Raw genomic sequence first — 25,913 nt, forward strand, 5'->3', positions numbered from 1 at the left:
AACTAACAGATCTGTCGTGGAAAAAGTGCAGCTGAGATGCTCCTTGGAAGTGAGGGTGGCCAGACTTCGTCTCACCTACTTTGGTCATGTTGTCAGAGGGGACCATTCCCTGGAGAAGGATGTCATGCTTGGTAAGGTGGAGGGTCGATGAAAGAGGGAAAGGCCTTCGACAAGATGGATTGACACGGTGGCTGCGACAATGGGCTCAAGTATAGCAAGGATCATGGAGCTGGCGCGGGATCGGGTGGTGTTTCATTCTGTTGTGCATGGGGTCGCTATGAGTCGGAAGTGACTCGAAGCCACCTAACAACAACAACAACCTTTTTCACTTCTCCAGTTTTCCTCATAGTCTGTAATCTGTGTGCATTTTTACAGTGGTAAAAATCTCAGTCCTCACCCTATCTTGCTGACATTATTTAAACCATCTGTGGAGCTCTGGTAGCGTAGTGCGTAAAGCATTTGACTGCTAAGCAGAAGGCTGGCGGTTCAAACCCACAGCCACTCTTTGGCCAGAAGACTGGGCAATCTACTTCTGTAGTGATACTGCCTCAGAAACCCAAGGAGGGGCGCTATGAGTTGGATCTGACTTGATGACAATGAGTTTGGTTTGGTTTTTGGTGGCTCAAAATGAGTTAGATAAGGTTATAGTGTTTGAGGAAGAGGTGAAAATGTGGGAATAGTTTTCACTCTTGGCTTCCTAATATTCCTGAAGTATAGGGTTTAGGAAGGAAAACTTGAGGAGCGGGAAAGATAAAAGGAAAGAAATAGGAAGAAATCCTGGGAGCAATTAATGCCTATTCAGACAAGAGGGAAGAAAACAAAAGTCTGAACACACCCTTATTTTCCTAACTCTAGGCCTTTGTCATGTCTCCTCGTATATTTATATCCATCTTTCAAGATGTAGATTCAATCAATGTTCCTTCTTTTCTGTAGATTTTCTAGACCCTTCCACTTCCCTAAACCAGGACAAAATTAACTGTTCTCTCATTTATGTTCTGAAATACCTGTTTTATGTATTATAATTCTAATATGTATCCTTTTGAATTCCATTAGACTCTGAGCGTCTCGATGACAAGGTATATTTTTTACTCACCTTTGTATTTGTAGTGCCGAGCACATATGCAAATTATCAATGTTTTTTAAATGGAATTTAAATCTCTCCCAAAATAACAACCAGGTCTCAGTTCTTCATTCTAAGTACTGCTTTAACAGATAATATTTTTCTCTTTGTAAATTTTTATTTAAAATAAGAAAACCATATGAAAAGAAGTTTGAAAGATAGAAAATGCCTCTGGAAGATGCCATTTGTCCCAGGCTTAGAGAATTTTAAGCAAGGATGGTGGTAAGTAATAAAGTAGGGGGGCCAGACCTGTGATGCCTGGAAAAACTTAAGTGGATGAGAGTGGTCTAGGGAATTTGCCAGAAAATAGCCACCCCTTTGGGAGTTTCTTCATTCATCTGAGAAGAAATAACTCTAGGTTAATTATTTTGATAGATGACACTGAGTAGAAGAAAGTCATGAGGTCTAAACATATACCAGCTTCTCAGAAATTGTTTGGGAGGGATTTTGGTTCTGTGATGTAAGTATCTCATACTGTTCAAAGGCTTGTTGCACAAGTGTTTGTAATGGTGAAGTTATATGTTTGCCATCTGAGAACAGCAATGGATTGTGGTAATGGACAGTCCACATATTGAACAGGCCAAAACACAAGGCAATAACAGCAAATATACAGTTTACAAAGGAAGGTCTTCAGGTGCCTTATAGAAAATATTTCTCTGTAGGCTCCATTGTTGTGTTGGGTTAGGAAGAAGGAACCCAAGTCTCCACCCCTTCCCACAGTGTTATGAGGGGCTAGAGTAGTGGGACCAGTGAGATGCCCAGAGCTTGGAAAGCAACCATATCAGCAGTCATTTTCAAACAAAGCAAACTTGAGTGCTTTGGAAATTTATTCCTGATTATAATAGAAACCACCATTCTTAGAAAATTACTGGAAGAAATCATCAGGACACAGTTTGAAAGAATCAGAGCATCGAGAGGTGGTAGCTGGCTTTGTTAGGAATAAAGTACTTTCTGATCATTTTCAACCTAATCACCCTAGGAAACTGTGAGAAAATCTAGTAATATGAGAAATTGAATTTTGATGTGTTGTTTGCATTTGATATCTTGATAACTACTTAGCAGCCAATCAAGAAAACAGAGGTATATACCTCACAGGAATTAAGTGGGTGAATAGCTTGTGCATGGTTATACTTGGAAATTACTGGTTCTTCAGATTAAGCAAGAGTGTGTCTTGGCAGGAACATTAATAAATGTAATTTCAGTGGAATTGGTATTAGTAGTATCAGATTGATGAAGTAGGCATAAAAATAAAACCAAAAAAATAAACTCACTGCCATTGAGTCGATTCTGACTCATAGTGACCTGTTTGGGTTTCTGAGACAGTAAATCTTTGCAGGAGTAGATTGCCTAGTCTTCCTTCTGTGGAGTGGCTGATGGGTTTGAACCACCAACCTTCTGGTTAGCAGTCAAATGCCTTAGGGACTATGCCAGGATAAGGTTATAAAACTAGTACAGTTCATTAGGAGCCCTTGTCGTGAAGAGTTAAGCACTCAATTGCTAACAGAAAGGTTGATGGTTTAAGCCCACTCAGCAACTCCATGGGAGAAAGACCTGGCAATCTGCTCTTGTACAGATCAGCCTAGAAGACCCTATGTCTGTCACATGGAGTCGCTATGGGTCAGAATGAACTCAACGTCACCTAACAACAATGACAGTGTGGTTCACTAATATACCCCCAAACCCCTTACCATTGAGTCAATTCTAACTCATCGTGACCCTATATGTCAGAGTAGAACTGCCTCATAGGGTTTCCTAGGCTGTCATCTTTATGAAAGCAGACCAGCCCATCTTTGTCCTGGTACATCAGGTGGGTTCAGGACACTGCCCTTTTGGTTAACAGCCAAGGGTGTAACCACTAAACCACAAGGGCTCCTCACTAACACAGGAAAGCAAGATTTAAGGCAAAAAGATGTCAGGAGGTTGAATATGTATGTCTATGCAGGAGAACTCTTAAGTGCCCTGGTTGAACCTCATGCTAGCTGAGCATGAGTCCTTTATGGACTAATGTTAAAAAAAAAAAAAAAAAAAAAAGGGACAAACAATCTAGAAACATTTGAGTCTGAGAAACTAGGACAAGGATATCAAGTATTTTCCAGGCTTGAGTCGTAGGGAAAGATTTACCGACATATATTACAGCCTTTTATGTGTATGTAGGTGGCTATTCTTAGAGTCTGTCTCTAGCAAAGCCCAGTTCTCTTTGCACTTCAGTTTATCAGACATTGTCAAATTGCAATCCCCCAGACATATACTCTGTGTTTCTTCACTGTGAGCCCCTTCCCTCAGGGAGCATCAAATTCCTTCCCAACCTTTGGAGCAGCTGAGTAAGCCCCACTCTCTGGGAATAAGAGAGGGAACTTGAGCTGCTAATTGAGCTAAAGTGATTTTTAAAAATCTCCTAAGAGATTAAAAGTGCCCCCATTAACTCAGTGCCCATCCAAAGTGGTCTCTCTATCTTTCCAATTATTGATTCATACTGGCCAGGCTGTAAGCTCAAAGTGAATGTGGGTGGGGTGAAAGGGAGGTATCTGATGGAGCTGCTTTCTAATATGCATGGTCTTGTAACCTGCTCCTGATATATAATGGAGAATCAAGCAAGGAAGGTTGGGTGAGATCATGTCTGGAATGTACGCTGGATCCTTAGAAAGTAGTAAAATGGACTTTATGGTTTAAGTGTTTGTTATTATAGAGTTGCATAATTACTGAAGGGACCTGAGGCTTCCACCCTTTCTCTTATAAATATTTGAGGACATTGAAGCCCAGGGAGGTAAAAGTGACTTATAAGCCAATTAGCTGTTGTTGTTGTTATTGTTATGTGCCGTTGACTTGGCCCCGACTCACAGTGACTCCTTCTTGGGTTTCCAAGGCAGTATCACTACGGAAGTAGATTGCCCAACCTTCCTTCCAAGGAGTGGCTGGTGAGTTTGAACTGCCAGCCTTCTGATTAGCAGTCAAGTGCCTTAGGCACTATGCTACCAGAGCTAGCTGCCACAAATTAATGAGTTATATGTTGATGGTGCGAGGTTTCTTAAGACTGTGTCTTAAAGTAGAAATAAAATTTTGTCTGTGCTTGATTTATACCAGGGCAGCAGCCTCAGAGGCTTGCAGGGAGCCCGGCAATGTCATAAATGAGTGAATGAGATGATACTGCAGAGACAGGAGCAGCAGGGACCGTAGCAAATTGGAGAACAAACTTGATTTTCTGCTTAAAGCTGGGAGATTACACTCCTCTGTGGAGGAGGGCATGCCTAGTGTTGCTACATCCACTCAGTTTCCAAGACAAGTTAGAAATGGGTCAACCTTATGTGGGTCAAATAAAATATATTGGATGGGCTGAATTTGGCCTGAGGAATGACCTTGCTCCTGCTGGCACGTGCACAGTTACCTTTGTCTATGCCTGAGCCTAATGGAATCCATCCAATGAGTGAATAAGAGTAACTGAGTATAAGTGTTTTCCCCAGGGTGTTTCAAAATATTGTTCTGGTTGGTAGTTTAAGCATCCTGCCATTACTTTACCTCAACAGAGGGGGTCCATTAGTAATACATTCATCTCTCTGCTCTCTGGGGATGTTTTTAATGAAAGTGAAATGCTCAAAAGGCCATTAGTGGAGAAGGGAAAGAGACAGAGGGCCTGGAAGAACCACAAGCTAGTGATCTTTTAGTAATCAGGAATTGCCAGATGGTGTGTGTAGTCCAGTGTGCCCTGTCTGGTACCTTCATGTCCATCTGGGACTTAAAGTGAAGATTTAGGCCAAGATCAGCCCTGAGGCAGGGAAGACAGGACATCCTCAATTTCCAAACAAATGCTAGTCTGTCCTCTCCCTTCTAATGAATGTCTTCTGTCTAAATCTCTGTTGACAGAGTTTTTATTGATTACTGGGAGTGCTCAAGGGTTTAAAGAAGCTAAAGGAAAGTATCTCTCTGTAGGGTTATAATCGGCTCTCTCTTTCTACCTCCACCACCTAACCAACTGCTCTGTTGTCAAAATAGTAGCTCTCCCTTTTAAAACATTAGTCACTCAGTCCATTTCTCCTTTTGACTCACAAACACCCAATGGCTAAATGCCTCGCAAAGGCTAAAAGATCCTGAAAGGCTCTCTATAATCTGTTCCCTACCCAACCCTCCCATTACTTACTTGACCTAACCTTCTTGCACTAACTCCTTGCTCACCCTCCCAGCCACACTGGCCTCTTTGCTTTTCTACAAAGACCCCAGTATGCTCCTCCTAAGGGCCTTTGCATTTGTTATTCTCTGCTCTTAAGATTCTTTCCCCTAGATAACCCCATGGATACTCATTGCTTCCATACAAGCCTTATATACATATACATAGTGAATTGCAATCCTCTATCCCTCTTTCTTATCTTCAGCATGCCCTAATCCCCATTACTTCTTTCAGTTTTTATAGTGCTTGTCCCCAAATGATACTATCTATTTTACTTACTAAAATGTAAACTCCATCATTGCAGGGAGTTTTGTCTACATTTTATTTGTTGTTGCATGCCTAGAGCTTAAAACAGTACATTATAATATACTAGATGCTAGACAAGTATTTTTTAATACTTCTTGAGATTTTTTTTTCCCCTTTGTGCCAGGGATAGTGGTATTCACTATCAGTAGTAAGACTTGCCTCTTGCTAGTGATAGTCCATTAAATGGACTTTTCCTGTTTTTCTAGTTTTCTGTGTCAATTCTACTTTTTAAACATATCTTGAATTTTATACTTCTTTTCCTCTCCATGGTCTTTTCTGTTAGTAAAAACCACCATAGCTTCTTGATTAGAGTTTAGACTTCCAGCTTATACTTGTACTCTCCATGCACTTTCCACTTAACTGCCAGAATAATCTATCTAAAATATAAATCTGGCTATTTATCAGTCATTCCCTCATTTAAAATCCTCTGGTGGCTCCCATTGCTCTTTGCAAAATCCTTACCTCATCCCTCAAGACCCTTCATGGTCTGGTTGCAACATTGGCCATCTCTGTTTCTCTGAAAACAAGCCAAGTTCCTTCCTGAGGTAGGGTATTTGTTGTTCCCTCAGGGTGAAGTAGTCTTCTGCTTCCATTCTTCATCTGATTGACAATCTTACCATCTTGATTAAAAAGGAACCTTTATGAGTTTCCCTGAGTCCTTTTTTTAAAAAAATTTCATTGTGATTATTGTGAATTTACAGAGCATATTCACTTTCCCTATAGCAGTTCACATCACTTTGTCTCATAACATTGACTGCAATTTCCCACAATGCAACAGCTCTCTTCCCACTTCCTCCCCATAGTTACCTCTTCCCCGTGTGCTTCCTTCCCATGCACTCCCCACCCCCTAAGCTGTCTCCCTGTGGATACACAGCCCTTCTATTCTCCCATGATTGATCTCTCCAAGGAGTGTATCTATCTAATGCAAATGTTCAGCTCATCAGGCTGCTTTTGTTTGGCTGGAAACCACAGGAGTGGGTTCAATGCCAGACCTGAAGGGCAGCTAGGGGCCATAGTCTTGGGGATTCAACTGGGCTATACCAGACCAGCAAACCTGGTCCTTTTTTTTTTTTTTTTTTGTTTTAATGATTTTGAGTTTTGTTCCACATTGTTCTCCCACTCTATCCAGGATCTCCTATATAGATCCCCCTCCAAGTGGTTGACAGTAACAGCCGGGCACCATCTAGTTCTTCTGTCCTCATGATGTACCAGTCCCCTGGACTAGTTGTTTCCAGTGTCTTTGGTTTTCTTCATCCTTCTTTGCTCCGAGTCCTTTTATTAGTTAAATTACCCCTGCATCTCCCTTCACAGCATTTACTATACAACTAATTAAATATTTGTAAAACTTCTAGTCTAATTGCTATCTCCACAGCTTATGTGTTTCTTGAGGATAGGGATCGTTCCTATAGTGTTTACCTTTCTATCCTCAACAATTAACACTGTCCCTGATACATAGCAGGAGCTTAGTAAATACTTGTGAAGTGGAGACATACATGAAAACAGATCATAGATATCTGGCTGGAGGGGGCTGTGTTACCTAAAAAAATATTGATTGAGACTATGAGACCAGAAGAACTAGATGGTGCCCAGCTACCACTCTCATCCACTTGGAAGGGGATCTGTGTAGGAGATCCTTGATAGAGAGGGAGAACAATGTGGAACAAAACTCAAAATCATTTGGAGAAAAAAAAAGGGGGGGTGGACACCAGGTTTGCTGGTCCAATAGAGCCTGGTGGAACCACTAAGACCATGGTCCCTAGCTGCCCTTTAGGTCTGGAATTGAACCCACACCCGTGGTTTCCAGCCAAACAAAAGACAGCCATATGAGTTGAACGTTTACCTCAGGTAGATACACTCCTTGGAGAGAACAATCATGGGAGAAAGAAGGGCTGCTTATGCACAGGGAGACAGCTCAGGAGACAGGAGTGCATGGAGGGATGGACACTGGGAAGGGGTAACAATGGGGAGGAAGTGGGAGGGGAGCTGTTGCATTGTGGTAAACTGTGGTCAATGTCATGAGACAAAGTGTATGTGAACTGCTGTATGGAAAGTGAATCTGCTCTGTAAATCTTCACCCAAATCACAATAATTAAAAAAAAAAAGATATTGATTGGAGTCATATGTCAATAATGTGTTTCTCTCTACAGAGATTATTTTGCAGAAGATGATGTGGAGATGGTACCCAGAACAAGTCACACAGCAGGTAAGGAGGCCATGGGCTTTATACCTTGTTAAATTTTTCAAAGGTGCCTCATTAAATCTCTCAGACTCACTGTAATGTGTTGTTCTGTTTATCAAATTCTCTTCCATTTAACAGCCTATATAATTTCACTTAAATATGGATAAAATCATTCTTCCTATTTTCTTTTTATTAAAAATTTTGTATTTACTTAGAAACATTCAGCATCTTAACCAAACAGGTGCAAGTTATTATTATTAAAATCACAGAAGGGATTCCAAAACAGAACAATTATTTTATACAAGCTGCATCAAAGACAACTGACAATGGAAAAAGTACCATCTCTGTATGTAACTAATTCATGCAGTGCATCAATAAAACCTGCTTTAAATTTCTCTGCCAATTTACAACTTCCATATCATACCAGGCAAAGTTAGTGGCTATTGATATTACCATTAAGGGCAAGGCTACCTAAAGACACATATGATAGTATAATGATTTTTTAAAAAGTGTACAATTTAAAAACAAATCATATGGTCTAACATTTCATCTTTTGTCTTTTAAAACATTGGGGTAATAGAAGGGTAAAATGCTTTCTAGATGAGAGAAATACTGCACTGGAACCACTTTATTTTCATCATCATTTTGCTCTTCATCTTCATCCTCTTCATTTTGCTCTTCACCAGAGCTTCCTAATCCTTTTTCTCTTCCTCCTATCTCTTGTTTTACTTTTTTTTCCAGCCTTGACAACCCTTATTTTTTTTTTTTCTGCATCAGACTTTTCTTTACCCAGAAAACAGCTACAGTCTTTATGTATTTTTCTTTATCTTAACAGCCTCCCCCCCCCTTTTTTTTAAAGGCTGTTTATTATCTGCAGCTCTTATTTCTCCCAATTTCCTTACCACATTACAATGGCTAGACCAGGATAGTCTCCTGTAAGTTTTGAGTATACTTGGAGCAAAACAAGGAAAAAACTGAAGGAGACCTTTTGGGTATCTTGGGAACCTTGACTCACTCAGTCAATCAGTCTCTCTCTCTACCCCCATCTTGTAGGAGAAATATAGGTTTTTGATTCTCTTTCATAATGGGTCTTTTTCACTTTTACCGTGTCTTCAAATTTTCCTTAATTTTAGTAGGCACAAATGTCTGAATTCCTGAGCAATTTTTAGAAAATTCTGAGAAGTTGATGGAAGCATCTTGGCATTTTTTCTTGTGCTCCTCTGGAAACTTTGAATTAAAAAAAAAATGAAGAAGAAGGAAAGGAAAAATCATGTTGTTGTTGTGTGCCATTGAGTCGGACCCAACTCATAGTGACCCCTCCTTGGGTTTCTGAGGCAGTATCACTACAGAAGTAGATTGCCCCATCTTCCTTCCGAGGAGTGGCTGATGGGTTTGAACTTCCAGCCTCCTGGTTAGCAGTCAAGTGCCTTAGGCACTACACTACGAGAGCATGGGATTAGTAGCAGAGTAACCTGAAAACTAGGTTCTTCCAGGTCAATGCTTCTGTTGATTAATGGAATGATTGCGTCTCTGCCCCTTGGCCTGATTTTTCCTGACTCTTAGACCTGTTACAATCCCTTAGCTACTAAAATAACACACTATTAGCATACTGCTAGGAACTCTGGTAGCATAGTGTCTAAGGCACTTGACTGCTAACCAGAAGGCTGGCAGCAAACCCACCAGCCACTCCTCTGAAGGAAGGTTGAGAAATCTACCTCCGTAGTGATACTGCCTCGGAAACCCAAGGAGGGGTCGCTATGAGTCGGGTCCGACTCGATGGCAAACAACAACAACAACAGCATACTGCTAAAAAGAACCAGTACAGAGAACATGGGAATTTGAAACAGAGAACCTGGCTTTGAATCCTGGTTCTACTACTTCTTAGCAATGTGATCATGGCAAGCAAACTTTCTAAACCTTTATTTAATCATCACTAAAATGGATAAAATAACCACATCTATTCCACTGGTTGGAATGATTTTTTTATAAATGAAATAATCCATATGAAACCATTTTGTAACTTACAATGCCCTTTAAAGATGTTGGTTGTCACAACTGTTATTATTCTTAAATAGTAACCTGAAAGATTCTCTATAGATAGATTTGTAAAAATAAATTTTAGGTAGTACTTTGATTTTTAAAAGCTTATTTTGATTGCCTTTTGTCATGCAATAAACTCCTCCAAAATATAATGGCTTAAAATCGGGATCAGAAAACTATGACCCATGTGCTCATGGCCAGTTTTATGTGAAATAAAAATCTATTTAAAAATTTATTTTTAAATAAAGTTTTATGGCAACACAGCCATTCATTTCTATATTGTCTGCATCTACTTTGAGCTACAGTGGCAGAGTTGGTTAGTTGTGACAGAGACAATATGACTCACAAGCCTAAAATACTTACTATCTTGTCCTTCAAGAAAAAATTTGCCCACTGTTGGCTTAAAACTGCAATGATATATTATTTCTCAAAATTCTCTAGGGTGATAAGCAGGACAAGTGACAGCAAGACAGACATTGGGTGACTCTGTGCCTCAATGAGGAAAAATGAACTAAACATTGGCATAGGCCATCAGAAGAAAACAGGAGGCAAAATGGCATCATGTTTTCTTTCTTTCTTCTGCTAGTCTCAAATGGGATCACTCAGGTGGCCACAGTCACCTAATGGCTTGATTGGGGCTGAGATCCTTGATGGTCTTTCTCATGTGTCTAGCAATTGGTGACTGGCTATCACCTGAGGCATCTTCAGTCCCCACTACTTGGCCTCTCTTCCTCTTCTTTGCTGGTAGGATATATTGGGCTTCTTTACAGCATGCTGATCTTAGGGTTCCAGAAGAGATGAGTGGGAATGCAAAGTCTCTCACAGCTTAGTTTCTAGAATGTATACAATGTTTTTTTCCATCATATTCTGTTGGTCAAAGCAAGTCACTAGGCTAACCCAGATTTAAGGGATGGAGAAATAGGCTCTACTTAATGGAAGGAGCACAAAGGGGCATGGATACAAACTAGTGTGACTCACTGGGACCATTATTAATATGACCTACCATAGTCTACATTATGTGAACTATTTCTATGAGGCTTACTATTGGTTTGTATTTTGCAGAAACCAAAATGTGCTGGAATGTGCAAGTTAGAATGATCATAGTGCCATTATTATATAAATCGTTTTTATTATTCTCTTTCACTGACAGCTTTTCTTACTGACACTAAAGATCGAGGCCCTCCACCACAGCCTCATACCTGGAGAAGTGGTGAAAAATTCTCCTTTGGGCAGACACATTCCTTGAGGTCATTTGAAAAACCCCCTCAGGTGCAGACCCAAGCCCTTCGAGACTTTGAGAAGGTAAGTCATACGGGTGGATAATTGTGATTCCCAACTAAAAGCAGTATCATGGGATAGTGATGTCTTATAAAACTATAGCCTATAGATTAGTCTAATTATGAGTTATATCACCATAATAGTACCCTTTTTAAGAGCATATGTCTCAATAAGCATATGCTCTGTTAGCCTCATGTTGGGGTCTCTGATTCCAGAGCCATTGCCTGTACGAAGTGAATTCTGTGTTAACTATACCTCTAGTATACTTCTCACATAAACTCAGAAAAGTTTCAGTGGCACCCTGAGAATTTGTGGCTAGGCCATAGTGAACCTAGGAGGCCCAGTCCAGTCTGCTGCCTTTATATTTTCTGCTGCTGACTTGGACCACTCTGGGTACTATCTGTAGTATGAAGTGACTCAGCCCCAATATGAGGTGACTCAGCCCCAACCATTTTCTTCTCAACAAGAATCTGACAGTGCTGCTTGAAACTCTTGAATCAACTGTTGAAGTATTCTGCCCCTTGATGTGTTTGTCCTTAGATTTGGTCAAGAGCAATTACTGTAATAGAGGTCACCAGCTCCTATGCCCTGGGCTGCTCCCAGGAACTCTGTACAACAGAACCACCCACTGGCATTTAAATGGCCCTGAAAGAGGGACCCAGGGATTTCTTACACCACTGTGTTCTAAAAAAGGAAACAACTCTTTGGTAACCCCTGGGGGATGCCCAACATCAGGCCGCATGTAATTAATGTGTAAATAGGTCCTGAGAAAATAGGATTTCTTTCTTACTTGAATTGATTGCTTTTGACATAATTAATACTTTTTGACAAATAACAAAATTCCATTTTAAAAGGTTAATAAGTGATGACATGGATTTACCCACACCCATTTAGTCATCTTTTCTCAATTTGTAAATAGAAGTGTTCTGTTAGGACTTAATGTACATCTTACTAGATATTCTTGTGGGCAAAGAATGTGTTCCATATAACATGTGCTCAAGAATTAATTAGCTTATTCTTGGTCTTTTTTGTTCAGAGTTGTCATGGATACTGTATTTTGTTTTTCAAAATAAATAAATAAATAAACACAGAGGGTTTGTATAAATATTAAGTGGCTATGGAAGACTAAAAGGAGTTCTGGTAGCACAGTGCCTAAGGCATTTGACTGCTAACCAGAAAGTTGGTGGTTCAAATCCACCAGCCACTCCACTCTACTTCCATAAAGATTTACTTCCTCAGAGACCCAATGAGGGTTGCTATGCCTTGGAATTGCCTCAATGGCTGTGGGTTTTGATTTATGGAAGACTAAACTTGAATAGCTGTGTGGTGCGTGTGGTAGGAGTGCAAGTGGTAACATTCCAGTTCCTTCCTCTTTTTTTTTTTTTTAAATTTGCTACAATATGGAAAGGGTGAGCAGAGAGCTTCCCAAAGTTATGTGAAGTATTCTATGGAAGATAGTCTGCCCGCTCCATTTTCCTCTTGGTTGAAAGATGGTCTGGTATGTAGGCATGAGGGATGACACCTTCACTGGAGGGGATGAATGGCTGGATGCTGCGGGGAAAGGGAAAATAATGGGCTGGCTTGAAAAGTGAGCAGGGCCAGCTGAGTTTCAGATGTGGTGTCCTAAGTGCTTTTCTCTTAAAATTCAGATCTGCTATCACTGATGTTTTGGGAACCACTGACAGAAATCAAACTAGGAAGCATAGAAAAGGCCAACAACAGATATTTTAAATTTCTCCCTTTCCCAAGTGTAAAGTAATAAATAGATAACAATAAGGATATGATATACTTTGTCAGAAAAATCATTACTAGTAAACTGAGCATTGCCAATGTGCTCACAGATCTGTTCATTCTTATGCCTATTCATCCATTCTATGGACTTGAATTACAGCTTCCATTAAATGAAGAGCCTCCGTGGAAGATCTTAAAAATCTTGAAGAGGAAACATTGGTTAGAAAAAAGTATTAAGGATAGAGTCACCTTCCAATGCTCCACCCTAAAGAAATGGCAACATGCTAAACAAAATCTGATCATGTGTTCTGTGAAGTTTGTAGCATGCATTTGGTAGCCTCAGGATAAATGATGAGGTGTTATTCTCAGCAGGAAAGAGGGGAAAGGTTTTGTGCCGGAGAAGGGTAGACTCTTCCATGGCTTGAAGCAAGTATCAAAGGGATACAGTCCTGAGCTACATGGTCAGGAATACATCTTTATTTCATCCTTCCATTCATGCAACAAACATTTATCGATCACCTTTAAGTTACCTTTCCTGCACTGAGATCATTATTGTCTCTTGGGAAATACAGACCTCTATTAACTGATAACATCTGCAAAGACAAACCCTAGTTCCCCCAGCAAAGTTATATTGATCAATTCAGAGGTTAGGATGTCAGCATATCTTTTTGGGAAACACAATTCAATCCATAACAGCCTACAATGCTGAGTTAGATTTTACCCGACAGAAAAGGAGAGGATGATACTCCAGACAGAGGGACACTTTTAGGGAAAGGGAGAAACTGCTTATAGACTGAGTCAGTGAGAGACTGGGTCCAAGGAAAGTAAGGGAGAGCAGTGAGAACAAGGAGAGAAGTGATATTAAAGGTGTTTAATCAGTAAAAAGTAATTGATCAGTAATGTGATTGCATCTAAAATGTTCGCTGATGTAGAAAATTCCAAGGAAGAAAGCACCAGGCTAAAAATGCAAATAGGACACGTGAAACCAAAGCATAAATGGTCAATTAGAACTGCTGTATGGAAAGTGAATTTGCTCTGTAAATTTTCACCCAAATCACAATAAAAAATAAATAAATAAATAAAATAATAATAAAAAAATAAATGGTTAATTAACAAGTGAGATGACAGCATCTTTTTTTCACTATGTTGATGTAGGAAGAAGGAACAAAGAGGGCAAAACATTGAAGACATAAGATTTTCTTCCATGGGTGGGGTGGGGAGATAGCCACGCAGCTGACCCTGTTCGGCTTCCCTCTGCTAGGTACAAATTAAATCCTCATTCCAACGTATGCTTGTCAGGTTGAGGCCAATAGGTGTTGTGGAAGGTTTTGTTTAGGATATGTGCTCTCTCTATGTACATTTTTTGAGTGAGTGAGTGATTTAATTCATCAATGTTTAGATCTTGTCTGCTTTGCAATAAAAGGGGCATTTTCCCCCCAGAGTATCCCCTGATGGAAGGATCTCTATTATTTTTACATTTGTAGATTTCAGCAGGGAGCTCTGGTAGTGTAGTGCCTAAGGCACTTGATTGCTAACGAGAAGGCTGGCAGTTCAAACCCTCTAGCCACTCCTCGGAAGGAAGGTTGAACAATCTACTTCTGTAGTGATACTACCTCGGAAACCCAAGGAGGGGTCACTATGAGTCGGGTCCAACTCCACAGCACATAACAACAACAACAACAGATTTGAGCAGTGAGTTGACAGCATCTCATAAATGTTTCATTTTGTCTTTACAAACTTCCATGAAGCAAGTATTATCATCCTCATTCTTCAAATGAGAAAAACAAAGCTCACAGAAGTTGTGACTTTGCCAGGGCTGTAGAGTACCATGATTGAAAATTCCGATAGGTTATAAGGTCTCACATGTTCAGGTCTCACGTGGTTGGCAGGTATCAGCACATTGGGTAGATCTATCCCAACAACTGTGCAAATTACTCAAAGGAACATTTTTCACAGAAATAATGTTTAGAAATGGCCATGGTCACATGTTGAGAAAAATACCTTCCTATATGCATTCTCACTGATCACAGGACACCCCACCACCACCACCACCACATCACTGAATTGAGTAAAGCTAGGGTTGTTGTTGTTGTTGTTATTTGCCGTTGAGTCGCCCGACTCATAGCGACCCCTCCTTGGGTTCCCGAGGCAGTATCACTACGGAAGTAGGATTGCCCTAGGGTAACACATAATTAATGCTAGCTTGGTGTTGCCGTAAGTTGGAATTAACTCGATGGCAACTGATTTTAGCATTCATTGAAGAATTCCTGAGTGATGCATATGTTCTTGGCTGCTGACCAAAAAGTTGGAGGTTTGTGTCTACCCAGAGGTGCCTTGGAAGAAAAGCATGGCAATCTACTTCCAAAAATTCAGCCACTGAAAACCTTTTGAAGCACAGTTCTACTCCGACACACATGGGGTCACCATGAGTCAGAATCAAGTTGGCAACTGGAGTAGCATTTACTGATCACTTTCTATGTATCAGTACTGTTCTAATTGTTATTTAATGCTCAAAACACCTCTGTGGAGATGGCATGATTAGTATCCCAATTTACAAGTGAGGAAATCTGGCACAAACAATAACAAAGGTATTTGCCAAATGTCTCATAAAATTGACATTTCCCTGGCCTGAAAATACCAGTCATTTTTTTACCTAAAATAGTGAGTGCTTTCTGGGTAGGAGAGTTCAGTTAGCCAAAGTTTGGCATAAATGAGGGTGCTGACTCAGAATCATTCGTTTCTTCTATTTAAATTGACACAGATTGTAATTCTGATCAAACTCCTTTCTTCCCTAAGTGAACTATAAATCCACTTTTATCTTGAAATATTCTCAATCCATGCTTTCCACTCCACTAATTCTGAACTGCTTGTAATTCAATGCTATTTCACATTTCCATGTCTTTGCTCCTGCTTTCCCTCTGCCTGCAATGCTTTTTGCTCCTAATTTGACTTGATTAAAAGTTTCAGCTCAGTTGTCTTTTTCTCTTTTTGAAATAACTCCTTTCCTGACTCTCCAATTTCAAAATATATACCCAGAGCTTTCAGGGTAGAGACCAGTACACAGTGAGTGCTCAGTAAATATTCATCAACTGAACTAAACTTGGTGAAAAGCGTTGAGAATTAGGCATGCTGTTGGGTTTCTATTTCCCCTGGCCTCCACTCAATATTCATAGTAAGTTGAATGGTTCTAAGGAGAGAATTAATGTGTTAATTGACTGGGCAAGATGGGAAACTGGGAGGTTAAGAAATGTACATTTTTAATGGTGAGTTCACAGGGAGACAATTTTCTAGCTAAGCTAGAATGATAAAATTAGAAATGTAAAGAAAAAGAAGCAGAGACTGTTAGAAGTAAAATTTTACAGGTTTTTTTTTTTTTTTTTTAAAGGAGATCATCATAATAGCTAATAATAAAAAAATTACATTTATTGAGTGCTTATTAAATTTCAGGCACTTCTCTGGGCATTTAACCTATTTTAGCTCAATTAATTTTCAGTTAATTTTCCTAACTTACACAAACCCAAACCCACTGCCACTGTAATTGAGTCATTTCTGACTCATGAGTAGAACTAAAGGACAGAGTGGAACTGTCCCATAGGGTTTCCAAGGCTGTAAATTTATTTTTTAATTTTGTGTGTGTGATTTGGGTGCAGATTTATAAGGATTTTGTGATTGGGATACAGATTCATTTTACTCTCACTAGCTCATGCACCTTTGGTTTCATGCCCTGATTATAATCTCCAACCACAAAAGCTCTCCTTCCCATCTCCTCTCTGTGACTGTCCCTCCCTGGGCCCTTCTTATCTACGCATTCCTGTCTGTCCAGCTTTCTGTATATGCAAATGCTGCCCTTCTGATGTCACATGGTTGATTGATCTAGGGGGTGCATCTCCCTAGGGTAGGTGAGTTCATGTCCCTGGGGTAGGTGTTCTGCTTCTAGGTCTTTCTACCATTTGGCTAAGAGCTAATCCACGGAAGTGAGTCCAGTTCCAGGCCTGAAGGATAACCTAGGGCCATAGTCTCTAGAGTTTCACCAGTCTCTGTCCAACCAGTCTTTTTTGTGTTTTTTAAATTTTATTACACATTTTTCCTCCCACACTATCCAGGATCTCTAATTTTGATCACTTTCTGAGTGGTTGGCATTGGTAGCCGGCCACCATCCAGTTCTTCTCATCTCAGGGTCTTGAGGGCAGTAATTACAGAGAAATGCTTCAGAAGCACTCCATCGCATCCTTGAACTTACTGTTTCCAAATGACTTGGATTTTCTTCACTCTTCTTTGCTCCAGATGAGGGGAGACCAATAGTTGCATCTTAGATGGCTGCTTGATAGCTTTTAAGACCCCAGTAGTAAGACCCCAGTAGGATGTGGAACAAGATTTTTATGTACCATGCTGTGCCAATTTACTATAATGTTCCCTGAGACTACAGTCCCAAACCTGCGGGCCCAGTGATTCTCTCTCAAGGTGTTTGGGTGTCTCTGAGAAATACTACAACCTTATCCCCTGTTACTTCTGTACTATATATGGATACTTTTGTAGCACACAAAGTTGTAAATTTTTACGGAAGCAGACTGCCTCATCTTTCTCTCGCAGAACAGCTGGTGACTATGAATGGCCCACCTTTTGGTTCATAGGTGAATGCTTTAACCACTGTGCCACCAGGGCCCCTCCTAAGCACCAACTTATAAGATAAACAATTTTATCCATTATGACAGTGAAGAAACCAGAGGTCAGATAACTTGCCTAAAGTTATGCAAGTGTAAAGGTAGAATCAAGGTAACTCTAATGATTCGAAGGTTCCTGGGGAAATGAAAGGACCATTCAGAGAAGGTGAGGTTGCATGGGTGGAATGTTTGCAGTCTGGCGTTAGACATAGAATCAAAATGCAGATGCTACAGAAAAGCCATAGCAGGGTAGGAGACTCTGGCTGTAATGCCATGTGGGGACCTCCACTGCCTCGTCCTGTTTATACCTTTTCTAACAATGTCTTCTTTAACACAAAAATGTCAACAAAACCAGAAGCAATGTTTGCCCATTTATAGTCTGAAGCCAGTTTGCCCTGGAATTATGAATCCAACCACAGTGAGTCAGCCTTTTGAGTCCCCACCCATCCTGGCAAACTTTTCCACTTGAATTTATTATTTATTTGTTTGGAAGTCTGTGGGTTAAAAAAAATAAATGAAGTCTTAAAATTGGAGGAGCTTTACCTTATGGAGAACAGAGTTATCACAGGCTGGGTTTCCTGTCCTAGTTTAAGTGGATCTGGGTCATGTTGTTGCTACCTTTAGGTTCAACAATTTCACCGCTTCTGGAGTGTTTCTCTGTAATTACTGGTTTGGTAAATAAATGCTGCTGGTGAAGTTCATTTTCATTTTATTTTTTTAATTGGCAATTATGCTTCCAAAAATCACAGTGCTGCAAACATCCTTGTCTTATTTTCATTGGCATCTAGAGACATTCAAAAGTTATTAGGTGGTAAGGGGAGGATCTTAAACTCTCAGTATTCACAAGCCCATTCCCCCCCCCCTTTTTTTTTAATAATATGACTCTTTAGAGGGCTTCCACACAGTCATCCATAGATCTTCAGCAAGTTTTTTTTTTTTAATAATCCTGAGCCACATCGCCGAGGACATGCATCAAATCATCGTTGTTGTCTTAAGAACTACTAAATAAGAGGAATGATTCTGAGTGTTGGAGAGGGTACAGAGATATGTGAGTCACCATTCTCAAAGGCATATGATCTGATTAGGGGAATATGAAATTTAAGTTACACAATAATTAATTTAAATAACATCTAAGACAACAATGAAAGAAATATTACAAGATTGGAATGATTGCCAAATAAATTTATATCCTTAAAACCTAAATATTAGGACAAAACATTTTTTTCTTTGTATTTTTTTATTTCTAAAAAAGTAAATGTAAGTGAAAACTTTACAAAGTTATAAATATTAGCTTGCATTTGTCTAATTAACTATTAGAGACAGCGATTAGTATCTTACCTAGCACCATGTTGTTGTTGTTGTTGTTGTTGTTGTTAGCTGCCTTCAAGTTGGCTCTAAGTCATGGTGACCCGGTGTGTGCAGAGTAGAATTGCTCCACAGGATTGTGACCTTTCAGCAACAGATCACCAGACCTATCTTCCAGAGCCCCTCTTGGTTGGTTCAAACCACCAAATTTTCCCCTGGTGTTTGAGTGCTTAATGGTGTTTGCACCTCCTAGGGATTCCTAGCACATAATAGGTATGGCTTTTTTTGTTTTTTTTTTAAATGTTGTGTTAAATAGACAGGCATATAGGGTGAACATGTACATCAGGTAGATACACTCCTTATAACAATCAATCATGTGAAAACAGAAGGGTGGTATTTGCACAGGGAATACTTTGGGGACAGGAATGCATAGGAAAGAAGGACACGGGAGAGGTAACTACAGGGAGGAAGTAGGGAGAGAGCTGCTACACTATGGGGATTTGCAGTCAATATCATGAAACAAAATGTGTATGAACTGCTATATGGACAATTAATCTGCTCTGTAAACTTTCACCCAGATCACAATAAAAAATTAAAAAGACAAAAAATAAAAAATGTCATGTTAAAAGAATTATCCTCTCAGTTGTGGGCAGCTTCTGTGTGCTGGGTCCTCCCATCAAAAAGCAGGTGAAGTGCATGGAGGGATGGACACTGGAAGAGGTAGCTGTTGGGAGGAAGTGGGAGGGGAGCTGCCGCATGGGGGCAAATTGCAGTCAATGTCATGAAACAAAGTGTGTGCGAACTGCTGCATGGAAAGTGAACCTGCTCTGTAAACTTTCACCCAAATCACAATTAAAAAAAAAAAAAAAAAAGCAGGTGCAGTTGGCTTTTTTTTTCTTTTCTTTTTTAAATAGGAGGCTTCTCCAAGAAAATTAGTGCTTTCCTTGAGTAGGAATTTCATTATTTACTTAAAATAGACTTGATATTTATTTTGCCCAAAATCAGGAAGAATGCAATTGATTATTTGGCTGTAATTTTGATGACTTGAGCATTAAAATCTGTTAACTAACAATTTTGTCATATTAGAAGAAATGAAGTTTTAAGGAAAATAGATTTAAAAATTATGTGTGTGTGTGTATATATTATATGTTGTTGTGTTGTTATATGCCATTTAGTCGGACCAGACTCATAGCGACCCCTCCTTGGGTTTCCGAGGCAGTATCACTACGGAAGTAGATTGCCCAACCTCCTTCCGAGGAGTGGCTGGTGGGTTTGAACCTCCAGCCTTCTGGTTAGCAGTCAAGTGCCTTAGGCACTACGCTACCAGGGCTCATATGTATATGTATATGTATATGTATATGTATATGTATATGTATATGTATATGTATATATAAATTTTGTCACACTGAAGTTCTGAAAATGCACTTGGAGAGACATGAAGAATGATGTTAAATTGAAATAACAACCCAAATGATAAAGGAAATAATTTCATCACTGTCTTTACAGGGATTGGCTGAATATAAAATATTTGAAAAGCTAAATAGCCTAGGGCAATTTATTATTATTTTTCTCATACTATCGTCTTCTTTTCCATTTGCTTTTGTCTGGGAAAGGAATTCTAAAGTAGGTAGGAGAGTCACTCTTTTAACTCTCCATTGCATTTGAGGTAAACCTGGGATTTTCTCAGGGCTCAAATACTGTCAGGAAATGTCCTCTTTACAATGCCAAGATCATCTCATCAACAGCTTGTAAGGTTTACCAGACTCTCTGGGCCTCAATATTTAAGGGCAAGTATTCCTGTGACTTTGGCCTTTGTGACCTTTCTCCTCTTTCATCTCCTGATATTTATATAAATACTGACGTCTGGGAGAAGAGCATTATTTGTAAATTTAGACATCTCTGTTTACCCTTGCATTTGGGAAATGCCATTCAGAGATCCTACTTAGAAACTCTGCTAATACTACCAACCAATTGACACTGGGTTGATTCCAACACACGGCAGCCCCATGTGTGTCAGAGTAGAACTGTGTTCCATAGGGTTTTGGTAAAACTAGCTAAAAAAAAATTGTTTTTTATTTTTTATTTGTTGGTTTGTTTCATCTAGATTGTCCACATCTAGAAACCATTTCAGGAGCTCTGGTGGCATAGTGCTTAAGGCATTTGACTGCTAAACAGAAGGCTGGTAGTTCAAACCTACTAGCCACTCCTCGGAAGGAAGGTTGGACAACATTCGAAGTGTAACAAATACATTTTTGTGATTGGTCTGCAGCCTTCAAAGACTAAAGGCCACACACTCTCCATACTGATAAAGAACTTGACTTAAATATTTGGTTTTGATTTTAATATTGATGCCTAATACTTTGAAAAACATAAATCTTTACTTACAGAGCCATGATTTTTTTAAAAAAATAATATGAATGCTGGTAGTAAGTTAGGATTTTAAAAATTATAGATTCTGAGTAACTTACTTCCATTTCAAAGACAAGATCTATGTTTTTTTTTTTTTTAAATATTGAGATCATAGTCTACATGAAATGTCATGGCTTTTATTTCTACTTTTTTATTTTACATTGTGATTTGGGTGAAAATTTACAGAGCAAATTCACTTTCCATACAGCAGTTCACACATGTTATCTCATGACATTGACCACAATTCACCCCAATGCAACAGTCCCCTCCCACTTCCACCCGACAGCCACCTCTTCCCTGTGTCCATCCCTCCATGCACCCCTGCCCCCTAAACTGTCTCCCTGTACATAAACAGCCTCTCTTTCTCCCATGAATGTTCTCTCTAAGGAGTGTATCTACCTCAGATACATGTTCAACTCATATGCTTGTCTTTTGTTTGGCTGGAAGCCACAGGTGTGGGTTCAATTCCAGACCTGAAGGGCAGCTAGGGACCATAGTCTTAGTGGTTCCACCAGGCTCTATCAGACCAGCAAGTGTGTTCCCCCGCCCCCTTTTGTTTTCCAAATGATTTTGAGTTTTGTTCCACATTGTTCCCCCTTTCTATCCAGGATCTCCTACATAGATCCCCCTCTGAGTGGTTGACAGTGGTAGCCAGGCACCATCTGGTTCTTCTGGTCTCATAGTTGTATAGGCTGAGGATCGCATGGTGTACCAGTCATGAGGACTAATTGTTTCCATGAATCTTTGGTTTTCTTCATTCTTCTTTGCTTTGGATGAGGAAAGACCCATCATTGCATCTAGATGGCAGCTTGTAAGCTTTTAAGATCCCAGTCACTACTCACCAAAGTAGGAGGTGGAACAATGTTTTGTGTAGTATGTTATGCCAATTGAGCTTGATGTTCCCTGTAACTATGGTCCTGAGCCCACAGGTTCAACTAGTCAGTCCCTCTGGGTAGCTGGCTGTGACCAAGAAGTGACTACAACCTTGTCCCTTGTCAGCTCTACTATACCCCTGGGAATTCTTACAGAACATACAAATACACTTGTAGAACCGTTGTCTGCCAACTCTATACATGGTCTTGGGTACACTCCCTGCTGCATAGACATACTTAATAGTCAGCCTGTCCACCCATCTATCCACCCATATACCCATGTTTTAGACATGGCTTTTTGTTTTCTTCTTTTTTTATCTTGTTTTGGATGAATGAATGATGCCAAGTTTTCTTGCTTGGCCAAGTGGATGATACTGTCCACTGAGAAAGAAAACAATTGGAGTAGATACATGTGGCACTTTTTAATTAAAACAACAGCATCAGTGAACTCCATACCAGTAAACTGATGTTCATTTTTGGAACTAAAAAAAAAAAAAGAGCTTCATTTTTTTTTGTTGTTGTTGTTAGATGCTGTTCCATCAGTCCCAAATCATAGCTACCCAATGTACAACAGGACAAAACACTAGCCGGTCTTGTGACATCCTCACCATCATTGCTGTGTTTGAGCCCATTGTTGCAGCTACTGTCAGTCCATCTAGAGAGACCTCCTCTTTTTTGCTGACCCTGCACTTTATCAAGCATGATGTCCTTCTCCAGGGACTGTTCCTCCTAATAACGTGCCCAAAGTACATGAGATGAAGTCTCGTCATCCTTGCCTCTAAGGAGCATTCTAGCTGTACTTCTTCTAAGCCAGGTTTGTTAATTCTTCTGACAGTCCACAGTGTATTCAATATTCTTCACTAACAACATAAGTCAAAGACATCAATTGTTCTTTGTTCTTCCTTATTCATTGTTCAGCTTTCACATGGCTATGAGGCTACTGAAAATACAATGGCTTGGGTTAGGTGGGCCTTAGTCTTCAAAGTGATATTTTTGCTCCTTAACACTTTAAAGAGGTCTTTTACAGCAGATTTGCCCAGTGCAATATGATGTCTGACTTCTTGATTGCTGCTTCCATGGGTGTTGATTGTAGATTCAAGTAAAATGAAATCCGTGACAACGTCAATCTTTTCTCTATTTATGGTGATGTTGCTTATTGGTCCAGTTGTGAGGATTTTTGTTTGCTTTATGTTGAGGTATAATCCATACTGAAGATAGTAGTCTTTGATCTTCATCCGTTAAGTGCTTCAAGTCATCTTCACTTTTAGCAAGCAAGAAAGGTTGTGTCATGTGCATATTGCAGGTTGTTAATGAATCTTTCTTCAATCCTGATGCTGTGTTTTTCTTTAGGAATTCTAAATCTATTGGAGAGGCGATAAAACAGATCATCTTTGTGTGTGTGTGTGTGTGTGTGTGTGTGTGTGTGTCTAGTCATAAGGATCACAATAGGAGTAGGCACACAGTGCAGTGGGGGCACATGGAAGGGGTCCTCACCCAAACTTTAGGGTCAGACAGGCTTCCTTTAGTAGGTAATATCTAAATCAAGTCCTTAAGGATGAGTTGGAATTAGTTAAGTCAGAGCTGGGTGGGGGTGAAGAGGAATGGCATTTCAGGATAATGCTGTTCCACATGCAAGGCCCTAGAGGTCACAGAGAACATAGTGAATTGAGGAATAGGAGGCTCTTTGTTGTGTCTGGAGCACTAGAGTGTCAGTTGGGATTCTAGTTGGCTGTGCCTTTTCTCCCCTTCCACCCTTGTCCAAACCATTGCTGTTGTAGTGTTAGTCATCCGTGGTATCATTGTGAATTCTTAGCTCATGTGCCTTGAGCAGACCCTAGCCATGCCTTTGAAATTGCCCTTCTTTCCTAGAGAAGGATTATTGAAAATCTAGAGGAATGGATAATGCCATAAATTGGCATTTCCTCCTGAATGCTAGAAGCTTGGCAAATAATCTTCCTGGGATGGACAAGTTGTAAACAAACAGCACCAAGGTTTGCTGGTGTTGGTCTGGCCAAGCTAATGGAGAATCTACTTTAGAGCCTAGGCATCCATGAGAGCTCCCAGCATCTCTGTAATCAGATGCCATTTCTCCATGGAGCTGTTTTAACTGTCTCTGACGGTATTACTTCTGACTGTGCCATCTATTTTTGGTGGCCAGGGAAGCTGTTATTTGTTTTGCATATTTCATAGTGCTCTCGTGTGATGATGATGAAAGCTTGGTATTCCAGGATTGGGGGTAATGTGGGTGTGTGTCTATGATGGGAAAAAGCAGTAGAAGCATCATCTGAACCCCTATTTTTTATGCATATGATGAAGCTGACCAAGATAGGGTTTATTTATTGGCTGATGTAAGAGCTCTATTGTTAGCTCCTTTGTCATCAGGCCAGCTATTTCAAGAAAGGGCTGTGTAGAGGATGGGTATCTGAATGCTTCTGAGTTTTATAATGAAATGATATTATTACTATTTTAACATTTAAAAGACCTGGAATTTCAGGAATTATGTTGAAATTTCAGAAAGTTTCAGAAGAGATATTTGTTTATTGTGTATCCCAAATTACCAAAGGAAAAAGCTAGGTCTTTGTAGAATTCACAGTCTGCTTTCTGAGACAGGCATCAGTAATTGGTTTCTGGAACACAGGGCTGGGACCTTGTGTTGGAGTGAAATGGTTGATGAGTGGAAGACCAAGTTAATTGACTCTGATTTATGTTTTCATTAGAATCTAATATGCAAAATTTATGTATATTATTCAGGACAGCCTAATGAATATGTTTTTCCTCTCATGTCTGGAGCACTAGAGTGTCAGTTGGGATTCTAGTTAGCTGTGCCTTTTCTCCCCTTTCACCCTTGTCCAAACCATTACTGTTTAGTGTTAGTCATCCGTGGTACCATTGTGAATTCTTAGCTCATATGCCTTGAGCAGACCCTAGCCATGCCTTTGAAATTGCCCTTCTTTCCTAGAGAAGGATTATTGAAAATAATAGAATGTACCATATGTCTTATTTCTGTTTTATCTGATGATTATAACAGAATTTTACCTTTTGATAAAACATAGTAATCCATGATTATTCAATACTGAGGGTCATTTAGAGGATACTTCATCAAGCTTTTCTGTGAGAGCCCCATGATCTACGTAAGATTAAAATATAGAACTTTTAGAAATAATCAGTTCTAAACCATTTACCTTTGACTGAATTGAATTAAAATTTAACTGAATCTTTATCATTTAAAAAAATGTATTTTACAAGAGACAAAGGATAGGGCAAGTTGTTTATCTCAACTTTGGTTTCTTTTTCTTCCTACTTTCCTTTCCTTCCTTTCTTTACTTTTCTTACATTTCCTCCCTTCCTCCCTCTCTTTTTCAATAACAGCTTTATTGATATACAGTTCACATACTATAATATCCACCCTTTCAAAGTGTACAATTCTATAGTTTTGGTATATTCACAAAGTTGTACAATCACCACCACCTAATTCCTAATATTTTCATCTCCCTAAAAAAAATCCAGACCCATTATCAATCACTCCCATCCCCTCACTCTACCCAGTCCATGCCAACTGATTATTTACTTTCTCTCTTTATGGATTTGCCTATTCTGGACATTTCATATAAATGGTATATATGATATGTGGCCTCTCGGGTCTGGCTTCTTTCACTTAGCATGTTTTCAAGGTTCATCCATATTTTAGCATGTATCAGTACTTCATTTCATTTTTTTTTTTCTTGTAAGTATTTGTCTTTCTTTCTTTCTTTTTTTTTTTTTAATTGTGATTTGGGTGAAGATTTACAGAGCAAATTCACTTTCCATACAGCAGTTCACATATACTTTGTCTCATGTCATTGACCACAGTTTA

The 25,913-nt window shown here is 39.6% G+C and overlaps 1 protein-coding gene across 1 annotated transcript in view; it reads left to right on the forward strand.

The window, feature by feature from the left end:
- The window catches only part of LOC103203440 (myomegalin-like), a 286,474-nt gene that overhangs the window by 57,390 nt on the left and 203,171 nt on the right, over positions 1-25,913 (forward strand). The window contains exons 2-3 of the mRNA XM_042781979.1: positions 7,733-7,788; positions 10,955-11,106. Of these exons, the coding sequence (XP_042637913.1) occupies positions 7,733-7,788; positions 10,955-11,106 (208 nt within the window). The remainder of the gene's footprint in view (positions 1-7,732; positions 7,789-10,954; positions 11,107-25,913) is intronic.

This window comes from Orycteropus afer, unplaced genomic scaffold (genome assembly GCF_000298275.1).
Source record: "Orycteropus afer afer isolate SDZICR_OR568_19922 unplaced genomic scaffold, OryAfe1.0 scaffold00010, whole genome shotgun sequence".
Lineage (NCBI taxonomy): Eukaryota > Metazoa > Chordata > Mammalia > Tubulidentata > Orycteropodidae > Orycteropus > Orycteropus afer.